At 37.3% G+C, this 11,457-nt stretch overlaps 1 protein-coding gene across 2 annotated transcripts in view; it reads left to right on the forward strand.

The window, feature by feature from the left end:
* Window positions 1-11,457, forward strand: part of ERC1 (ELKS/RAB6-interacting/CAST family member 1) — a 310,968-nt gene that overhangs the window by 130,616 nt on the left and 168,895 nt on the right. For both annotated transcript variants that reach the window (XM_009278946.2, XM_009278947.2), the window contains exon 11: window positions 686-879. In XM_009278946.2, the coding sequence (XP_009277221.1) occupies window positions 686-879 (194 nt within the window). The remainder of the gene's footprint in view (window positions 1-685; window positions 880-11,457) is intronic.

Below are 11,457 nucleotides of genomic sequence, written 5' to 3' on the forward strand. Positions count from 1 at the left end.
GGCCATTTTAAAAAAAAAAAAAAAGCTCTTCATTGGAGTCATTTTATCCTCAGTCCTCTGATGCTTTTTGTCCTCATAGCCTGATATTAAAAAAACGTATTTCCTAGGTAACTAGGCAAAGATATTTTCAGTAGGTAGCCATACTCATGTTAGTCCTAGTCTATACGGCTCAGATAAGTAGCAAGGACTTCAGTACATTAGCACCATCTGTGCAAATCTATCTGATACTTTGCATACTGATGTAGTTATTGAAGGCAAATCACAATCATTAACCTGTGATGTATTTTTCTAGATTATCTAGGTTAAAAATACCTCAGACAACTATTTCTACAGTCATATCACTGGTTTAGAAGTATATTTTAGGAATTTTTATACCCCTCACACTTACTTTTTCTTTTCTTTCAAAGAAATTTAACTTTTTTCACATTTTTACTTCTTTCTTATGTCAATTCTGTTTCAGATCCAAAAAATCACTTAAATTTTTTTAGACTGAATTAAAAAAATTAAATCTGTTTCTGAATTTTTCTTTTCCTAGAAAGTATTTCCCCATACTTAAAAGTAGCATATGCACTGTATATTTATTTGCCATTTTGAAATAAATATCTAGATAGCGTTTTGCAGTCATAGTATCTGTAAAATACCTATGTGTGAATGAAGTGTTTTTTCTTGAACCTTTTTCTTACAGGCTCATGAGGCAACACTGGAGGCTAGGGCCAGCCCAGAGTTAAGTGACCGTATGCAGCAGCTGGAAAGGGAGGTAACACGGTATCGGGAAGAATCTAGCAAGGCTCAAGCTGAAGTGGATCGTCTTCTGGAAATCTTGAAAGAGATGGAAAATGAGAAGAATGATAAGGATAAGAAGATAGCAGAACTGGAGAGGTGAGGATGGTATAAAGTTACTAGAGGAGCAAAAGACCTGATTAAAGTTAGAGATAACTTAGTCCATTTTTCTTGCCTTAAAAACCTTAGGGTGCCTATTTTGGGAAGGTCTGTTTAGAGGTTTTTCTGCCTTCAGTCCTTTATTTTGGTAGATTGTAAGCAAAAAGGTGTCTTACTGTGTGCTTTCATTACCTGGCTGCTCAAAAATAGGGCTGATATAGATAGAACTAGAAAGGTAGATAGAGCTGTAAGGGAAGGGAGATGGTAGGAAAAGTTGCCGACACTGTGATGTGTTTGGAGAACAATTTGTTCTTTTGATTTAATAAATTCCTCAGGCATGGTTCTCCAAAAAACTAATAAGAAAAATGACTGTTAAGAGCTTGTGTACTAGTTACTCAGGTTCTTCTGACAAGTGGCATTGAATCTCTTACTGGTAGGGACACAGGTAAAGTTTGGCTAATGTGAAGCCGAATGAACAGATTTGCTTTTGTCCAAACGAAATGTGATTCAGCACTTTTCAGCATTTTCCATCTTCCTGTTGGAGCCAGGGTGCTCAGATATTTTTTTCTAGCCTTTAATGTTCCAAACAAAAATGATAATTTATTATGATTCTATGACATTTGTATCACAATTACAAATAGTAGATCTTGGGAAAGACCTGAAACAGGTTCTGTTTGCTGTCGTTTTCTCACCTTACAGTGGGCCACGAGGGAGTTTCTAGGCAGTAATACCAGTTTGGGGTTTTTTGTTTACCATTCGCAATGAAGAATCACTGAATTGGAAAAGCAAAATGGAAATTTGATTATTCCCATTTGCCTTGTGCCAGAATAGTCTTTCTAATTTCTATCCTATCACTATTTAACTGCTCTGCATTTAACGTCGGGAAGATTAGGGGAACTGAGTAGAGGACGTTTCAGGTTCTGCATGATGGCAATGGTTATTGTTCATTGGCTTGATGATAGTCAAATTATGGGCCCCTCTGAATGACTTGAAAAACTCTTTTCCAAGAAGACCATTCTTGTTTCCTTGAAAGTGACTGAGCTCTGAAACAGTTCAGCTTGTCAGCTGGGTTTCTTCTCTCTTTGTGATTGTAAGCAGCATCCCGTTAGTTTTCTTTAAGTTGTTATTTTATTTAACCAAAATTCTCTATACCTATGGTATAAACTTGAACACCCAAAAGTGAGGATATGTCCTTCTTAACTGTCTTCCCTTTTTTTCTAAGTGATATAACTTTCAGCCCATTGATACATGATGTGTTCAGTAGAACTTTCAGGCAATAGCTTGATAGAGTAGGTGCATTTAGTATGGCAATGAAAAAGCTAAATAGCAGTTACAAGTCATATTTGTCTGTGTGATTTTTTTCAGTCCCTTAGAGGTGCCCATCCTGGGTGTGAAGTTCACCATGTCATCATCTTAGGGCATGCAAGTTGACTAGGGATCAGGGTATAAGCAACAAACTTCTATTAGGAGTAAGGTATGGGGAAGAAATATGTTCATAGTGGCTTAATTTTTTTCTGTGTGCAGAAGTGATTACTGTTTAGGAAAAGCAAGTCAGAAATACTCATCATTCCTCAACCTGGTTCCTAAAGGAGATTGGAATGGCAGGAAGAAAATTTTCTTATGCACGCTTTTAATGCAAGTCTGATTTTTTTTGATTACATTAGCATTCAGAAACTCTAATCAAGATTGGGACTTGAAGTATCAAACACTGAATAAACACATATAAGTGGCCTATAATCAAAAGAGTTTATAGTCTACTAAGCAAAAATAACAAAGAAGATAAATGAAGATGGGTCTCCTCTTTTACAGATAGATAAAAGCATTGGCAGCCAATCTTCAAAGAGTTAGAAAGGAACTTTCTTTGAAAAGATGCAGTTCCAGACATCTGCAAAGCAATTACTGTTTTTCATGTTACAGTGGTAGTTTCTTGCTGTTTCAGGCACAGACCAAACTCTTACTATATCAATGAAAGCATTAAAACCCCCAAATGTCTGGACATCATTCCGTAACAACTTGGTGAATACTTTGACTATTCAGTGTTATCCATTCCTTCTTACCACCTGATCTTCGCTTTCATAAAAACAAAAATAGTGTTCCTCTTCTCTTTTTAACTTCTTGTCTTTTCTACCAGTACTGAGATAACATAGAATACATCTTCTTTTATTTCTAGTAATTGGAATAGGTATTTCAGCTATGTCAAAGAAAAGACTACTTTTATTATCATGTGATTGCCAGCAGCTGTGTAAATCAAGGCGGGGGGGGAAATCTAAGAATATTCATGTTCTCTAACCACTCTAAGTGGAAATGGAAAAGGTCTTTGAGATCTAGAGACCTAAGGTGCATACTCTTATTGTGGTGCATTAGCAAAGTATCAACACCTGAAATGATTTTTCAGGTGGAACTGTAGTATAATCACAGCACTGGAGAAAAAGATGCAAGGTTTCAGATACTTTGTAGTGAGGTTTTGACTGGTAATTTCTCTTTTTCTGAGTAATTGTTGAAATTTCTATTTGGCCTTAGTTGTTTTCAACTGCTCCCCCAAACCCCTATTCTCTGGAAGTTTGCTTTCTCCTTGTGAGTTTTTACACAAAGCAGAGATTTTAACATGCCTATTAAATGTATAGGTTGGTCCTGGTTTTATCTACCATGCTTGTTTATAAAGTATTCTTTCATGGCTGAACTGATATATCCGGGCACGTTACATGGATGTTTTAGACCTAGAGTCTTGGTTTTCTGAAAAGAATAGATAATTTTGCCTTTTAAAAGTCCTTCCTAAACTGTAGTCCATGCAGAGTGAGCTAGAGATTATCTTGACTTCTAATGCTTCTACAGCTGTTCAAACTCTGCTGTGCAAAGAAGAACCCTAGTGCTTGCAGAAGCATTTGTCAGCAAGCAAAAAAAGTGACTATTACTGTGCCTATCAGGAACCGTTATTATTAAGTGTAGAGCAAGATGAGAGGAAATAAGTCACGTTCAGAGAATAACTGTACTAACAAAAATGGGATTTTTCAAAAGAGAGAGTCTCTCCCTGGAGTTTTTCCTTATGCTAGTTATATGTGACAACTAGACCATACGTTGTCAGGAGAAGAGAAATAGTAACACGGTTTCATCCATAGAAGAGAAGAAATGAGTCGCCTATTAGGGAGGTATGTATAGGGGAACAGAGAAGGAGAAAAGATAGGAGGAGAGGAGGATGAAATGAAAAGCAGAAAACTGTTTTCAATGATGGCAAAGCTGCCTTCAGTTCAAATTAAAATAAAGAGGGCAATGCTTCCACTCTTCAGTAACTTGTTGCAATTACTGGGTCGGGGATGTTGTTTTTCAGCTGTGAATGGGAGGAAAGATATCAAAAAATAATGTATTAAATATGGTGCATGCTATGCAAAAGTTTGAAAAATACTCTAGAGTCAAGATGAGATTGAAAGCACAAGCTCATTAATTTATATTCTCTGTGGGCAGGATTTTGCTTTTTCTTACGGGCAGGTGGGCCATAAGTCCGCATTTCTTCTGTGGGTGAACAGCCCTATAAGTTCTGTTTCTGTCCCTGGATTGTGGTGGTGTAGAGGGTTTTATAGCTGTCTGTTTATTCACTTTCTTTATAACTAACTGTTTGCTTCTTGTACTGCCATTCCATAATCTCCTGTCTCTCTGTAACTTTTCATTTTGTGTTTTGTTTCCTTTCTCGCTTTTTTTTTCCATTTATACTGTCACGTCCTGGTTCCACGAGTTGTTTTGTTTTGTACGTGCGGGGGTTTTTTTGACTATGCCTTTTCTCAGAAAGCACGCCTCCCGCAAATTGCACCCTCCCTACCAGGTGTCAGTCCCTGCACCGCAACACGTAGGGGGGTTTGTGTGGGACTTCCTGGGAAAGTGAGTGCTCTACAAGGCTTCTGTTTTATACTGGCGTCCTGGTTCCACGAGTTGTTTTGTTTTGTATGTGCGGGGGTTTTTTTGACTATGCCTTTTCTCAGAAAGCACGCCTCCCGCAAATTGCACCCTCCCTACCAGGTGTCAGTCCCTGCACCGCAACACGTAGGGGGGTTTGTGTGGGACTTCCTGGGAAAGTGAGTGCTCTACAAGGCTTCTGTTTCCTACGGGGTGGAATGTCACTGCTGGCTGCCCGGCTGCTGCTGCTGCTGCTGTTTGGGTCTGCTGCAATTATGCTTTTTTTCTTAGGTCAAACAGGAACTAGTTATGTCAAGTACAAGCTCTAACAGTCTCTGCGTTCAACTCATGTCACAGTGGTTATGACCACAGTCCAAAGGAGGTTTGCTGCTATTCACCCTGATTTAAACTGGACAGAAGCTGTTGCTTTTTATTCTAATTCTCTTGCTGTGTTTCACCTTTGGTTCTAATCTCTGCTATCAATTCTGCCTGAACCAGCTAAAACTCAAGTGTTCTAAAATGTGTCATTGATAGAGGTCAGTATTGCCTTATTCTTGAGTTTTATTGTGATTATTATCCTGTAATAATAAGAAGAAAAAAAAAGAAGACAAACGAAAGAAAAATAATGCTAATCATCTGGGACATGGCCATCACAGCCTTCAGATGGGTGGTTTACACACAGAGGTATTTGTGTGCATATATTCTGTAAATAAGAACTGACTCTATACTTGAGAGGTGGCAGTAAATATATACGTATACGTTGCTTCAGAAGTAAGCACTGAGTGAATATGTATGGAAATCCTGGTTCCAGTTACAGACTTGAAACTGATTTTAATTTGGCATGATTGCTATATATGATAGGTAGTCCTTGTAAGAACATAGGGCACTACCATTTTTTTCCTGAATGAAACTTGAATTTGATTTGGGAACAAAGGAAGACACTGCCCAGCTTTGGAGTACCAGCAGTCCCATTAAGGACAGCGGGAAATGATTGCTGTTTTAAGAGAGATTTTGGGGAGTTTTTCTAAAAAGAATTTAAGGATGCCCTGTTCAAGAAGAAACCTTCAAACTTTTGATGTGTAACAGTCAAAAGGTATACTCCTCATCTTAAATATTTCTTCTCAACAGTAAATAAAAATAAAAGATTAAAAAACACAGGGTGATCTCAAAGGAGCGCTGAAGAATGTGGGCAGTAGAAGGAAGTATCTTACTCTGTATGTCTTTAAGACAGTGATACGTTTACATAGTGGTCTGTGAAGGATAGATGGAGAGGGAAATTAACTGCATGTTCCATCAGCTTTATGGTTTCCTAGAACAGTGTAAAGGAAACTATACTAGTAAATTATGCCCTAAGCTTAAGTCAACAATTCGAAGTTGAAATACGTATTTTCAAACCACTACTCGTATCTTGTAATAATTCTCTTTGGTTTTCAAGTTAGTTGTTTCTGTGAATTTTTAAATAATTTTTTTAGACAATTCCTAAACAAGAACCATGTCAGGGCATATAAGTAATTTAAACTAAAAGGGACGTTGTCAAATTAAAGAACAAAAGGTGTTTATAAAGTCGTAATCATCACCGTTAAAGTTAACCTTGAGAGATGGTATGACTATAATTCTGTATTATTGTAACACATTAAAGTCCTCAAAAAATAAATTGAACTCTGATTCAGGCATAGGAAAAACTGAAATAATTAAATATTACTTTAAAACACTTTAATCCATTTTGGTACCATAAATCATAATAGCAAATCAAATATATTTATCTCACAGTTGCATGGTATTATTACAAGGCAGAATTTGTTGTTGTGTTTCTCCTCCACTTCCCTCAAAAATCCCTACCTTAAGTGAATATTAAAATTCTAAGGTTAATCACTCAAAACTTAGGACATTCCAAAATGAAGATTGCCACGTAATTTTAATTCACCTCTTATGTGAGCCTATGCATCACAGTAAAGTGATACAGTCTTTAATCATATGAACAAATTTTTTCCACAAAAATGCTGCCTTCGGTGTGTGAAGGGCATAGCTGAAATTGTCCCTGAAAAATCCAGGGTGAGGCTGACACCTGTCATGGAAAATTTCAGCATAATTTGTTAATATTTGGCAGGCAACTGAGAACAAGGTTTTGTAATGGAAAGAAGTGGTAAGGCCCGTAGTCAGTCCAGCTCCACCTCTGAGGACACAAATCTATTGAATATTAAGATTGTCATCATTTCCAAGCTAGGAAATGAAGAAGTAATTTCTTTCTTCTCAGTCTTGCTTTATCTTCGCACAAAATGAACATTAGGCCTGAAGTCCCACTTCAAGTTTCACAGAGAAAAAAAATAATGCATTTTATATCAGCATAACTGCTCTAAACAGATAAGAATGTAAGATGCAGGCACCTTTACTCACAGGTATTTAGCTTCAGACATTTGAAAGTATGCTGATTTTCGGACAGCAAGTGTCTGCCTTCTGACAGTCAACCCTGTTAAAGTGCCTTAAGATCAACACTCAAACTCACTAATCGCTTTTGAAACCTGCATCTAAGAAAAGAAAAGAGAGAGACACTGCCAATAATTGCAAATCCATCTGTAGAGAGCACCAGATAGAAAAGCCATCATAGTGATTTTACGGTGAGTCCTCAATCCATCCTCACTTTTTCACATAATGGGATATCCTTTTTCCATTTGTTCTTTATTTAGCTGTCCTTTATTTCCCATTCTCTCCCTTTCCTGTGTTTTGGGAGAAACTGAAACTTTGTTATATTGCAGAAACAGCTGTTTTAAAAAACAAGGTCAAAGAACCCCAATTAGTCCAGCCCTTGACATGGTGAGAGGTCAGGGCTGGTGCAGGCTTTGGCTGAATGAACTTGCTGTGTTATCCCATCACTGAACCACCTAAGCCTGGGTGCTTGCCCTAGTATTATTTCCATGTTCAAGCAGGCAGGACTGACACTATTAAAGAGAGTGACTCATCTCTATGGAACTGAGTACAGACCGTCTCCTTTGTTCAATTCAGCAATGGGCTGAAAGCATTGGTTTATCTACTATTCCAACACCAAGGATCTGATCTTGGATCCTCCAAGAAGGACTTTACACTAGAGACATACTTATGAGTATTAAGAAGCACTGATTGTGAACTTTTTTGAAAGCTTCTTTTCCTGCCAAATTTCCTGTAGCATTAAAGTCCTGTTTGTTTTTGTCATTAAATCAAGGTGGTTATCAAGCATTCCCTCTCATGCCTAAGTCTATTATCTGTAATGAATACAGGAGTTGTCATCTGATGATTTATACTCTGCCTGCATTGTAACAATGATGGGTTTTATTTAGCAAATATCTCCCAATCCAACTGCTAGATCAGTAGAGTGTAAGAGCTATGCTATAATTAAAGTAATTATAAAATCAGAGGAGAAAGAAAATTATGTAAATAATGAGCCTAGTCTGCATATTGGGGTTTCATTGTTACCTGCCTTGACTACATCTCTTCGAAAGCTGTCTTGTAGCTTCATTTGTCACCACCAAAAAACCCCTTTTATATAACTGATACAGTAAAAATAAAAGCGGCAGATCCTTACGTTGTCTCGGAGTACAGTAAGAACAAAAGGCAAATCCAGTAATCGCCAGTAAGCCAGTGAAATGGCAACATTAGTGCTCCATGGCCATCTGTGGTCATGTTTGTGCTCTTAGATCGGTGCATGCATGTGTGCATGGATGCACAGACAAACCTTCCCTCTCTCTGTCTCTCCATCTCTTCTCCATCCCTCTAAATATCAACTAAAAAGAAAGAAAAAGACCAGCCATCGTTCTTTTTACCAAGAAAAGGTGTCAAAAGTGGTAAACATAAATAGCCTTTCTGCTTTGACTGACACAAGGAAGATCAAGTGCGTATTAATCCCTGTCAGACTACTTTGAAGGAATGACAAAGTTGTAAATATACACAATCACTCACTGTCAAACGAGTGGAATTCAAAGGTCAACTAGAAATCATTACATAAACTTCTCCCTAAGTACATCTGAGACTAATGTAGCAGACTCATTCCACTCCCTATAATATACAAGCGTGTGGAAAAAATTATAGCTGGAATAATCAACAGCTTTTTAAATACATATTTTTTTTTCTTAATTAAAATACTAAAGTGTTTACATCTCGCCAACGATCAGATTTAAGTCGGCTATACCTTTAAAATTAATGAGATGGCATTTTGAAAGATAATGGATTTCTCCAAAGTACCATTTGGTGTTACAATTGTATTGTCTCCCTGTGTGACTGTTGCATCGGAGTACACAGTTGATGGGGCTGGGCAGAAGTGCTGCTGCTGGATCTTGTAAGGAATGCTGCAAGTGTGTGTTCTTGCTCGAAGGGAAATAGTGTAAACTAAAAATTACTGTTTTGCTCTGTAAATGAGCATGTCTCGGTATGTATCTGATCCTGCTTGCTTGGGGCTGCTTCCTGGGGCAGATGCTTGCTGCGCTCCTCTGCTCAATTTCACTGATGTAGCCCTGTGCACTGAGGCTTCAGCTCCAGGCTGTAGCAGATCTCCATTGACTTCCTAGTAGCTGGCAATTTCAGGTGTCTGCCTCGGTTTTAATTTGAGTGATAGCACAATTCCAGATTTTTTCTAATTTTAATGTGCTTTCAGACATATTCCTTATTTTTGTTTGGATAAATATTGATTATTCTAAAAATCCACATTTTTTTAGAAATATTTTGAGCCCCTGTAAAAAAACATGGAAAAAGGGGCTAGCAATTACACAAAATGTATTTTTCTTTGGAAGAAAGCATTTATTCCATCACAAAATGAAGATGTAGCAATAATTACTCTCCATTCAAATCCTGTGCAGCTGGCTAAATAATACTTATGTAGCACACAGAAAATTGCAAGTGACCTCAGCATAGCATTTCAGGTACTGTTTTGCCTTCATCTTGTGCCAGCAAAAGATGCTACCTGTAATAGCAGTTGAAAGAACAGTGTGGTTCATTCAAATTCTACAGGGCTATCCTGAATTCTAGCCTGTACTTTTTTTCACTGTTAAATTGAAGAAACAATATCACAATATCATTACAATAGAACCAGGAACTGCAAAGGGTCCCTGAAACACAAAATGAGAAGTCTTAAACTTTCATAATCTGGATTCAATAACAGTCATAAAAAAGACAAGCTTTTTTCCCCTTACCTTATTGATTCCCATATCTAACCAAGCGTTTATTTTCACTTTTTTGTTCCCTTTTGTTAAATCTGTTTGACCAGTCGTAGTTCTGCAGCTCAACTTAGAGAGTGTACTCTTGGATTTCAGTCAGAATAGTTAGTTAGTCGCTTTTCTATATGAATTAACTGAGGCTTTTGGAACATTGTAACTTACCGAGATGTGGTATTTGGCGTTTTGCAAGTCTCATCTTCCCCAAAATCCCCAAATAACCTTTACAGCCTTTACAACAGCTGTCCTTGAAGAACTTGATTTGAAGAATGTTAGTTTAAAAGCCAAAGAAAAGTATCTTTACATTAGTTTATCTGTTGCAGACCAACTATACTCTTCTCAGCTGTACCTCACTCTGAAACTGCTGCTTGTACAAATTCAATATCCTACATTGTTGTTTGTAAAATTTATGCCAGAAATAAGGACTTCAAATTTCATTTACATGGTTCCATATACCAAGAGTAGTAAAGCATATAGCAGTTAGCCTATCCTATAGAAATATTTTTCTCCAGACCATATTCTGCCTTTTTAGAGTGAAATTTTGCCATGGGAGAAGTACAACATCTGTGGTAGAAGCCAAATTGCCACTTTGGACAGCAGGACATTTACTTTTCCTCTCTTCTATTGACTGAAAAAGAATAAAGTTTAAAATCAGATTAAAAAGATCTGTATTTATGGCTCCTTGTTGACTTACATTGCTGTTATCAGTGAAATTGACAGCAGATGCCTATGAAAAGATACTGGAGATATTTGAAAAAAAAGCAATAATGAACCTATGGGACCTCATGTTATACAGGGAACTCCAGCATTTTGTCTTGGTCAGTCCTGCTGTTGAACAATGTTGGAGAGAACTGTCAGATATGCCTGTTCGGTCATTATTGTTTTTAGATTGCACCTTATATGGGAGAATTAAGACAGCAACACTGCAGGAAGAAGAGGCAGATGCTTTTTTTGTTTGTCTCTGGAAGGGTGACTTCAATGCCAAAAGTAAGAAAGATGAACTTTTAGCTTTGACAAGTCTTCAGATCTTGAAGACTTTACTCCATGGTTGGGGTTTTCCTCCCTTCTGTTCCCTTTTGACAAGTTTGGGTCGTCTGCAGGAAAAGTGGAAAAAACCGTGTGTCTTGCTCATGGAGAGAAAATAAGCCCCTAGAAGATGGCATAAAGGAACACATTAGGGTTCATCTCAATAGTCAAACTCCACATTTTCAAAATGTTAGTTAGAATTCTGGAAGGAGGATACTTGGTAGTGATGTGATGTAAATCCAGAGTTTTCCATAGTTGGCTTATTCCCCTTTCCTGAGAACTGTCATGTGTTAGAGACTGTTTTCTCTATAGAAAGTTGCCTCTAAGTGAAACGGTGTAATCTAATATAAATGTCCTTTTTTCTTTTTTTTTTTTTTTAATTAGATGTCTATAAAACATGCAGCTCTTTGTGTGTTCTTGATTATCTCTGGACACTGTTTTCACAAACTCTAACTCTTTTTCTTTTTTTTTTTAATTAGATGTCTATCTA

The sequence above is a fragment of the Aptenodytes forsteri genome, unplaced genomic scaffold (assembly GCF_000699145.1).
Source record: "Aptenodytes forsteri isolate BGI_AS27 unplaced genomic scaffold, ASM69914v1 Scaffold241, whole genome shotgun sequence".
Classification (NCBI taxonomy): Eukaryota; Metazoa; Chordata; class Aves; order Sphenisciformes; family Spheniscidae; genus Aptenodytes; species Aptenodytes forsteri.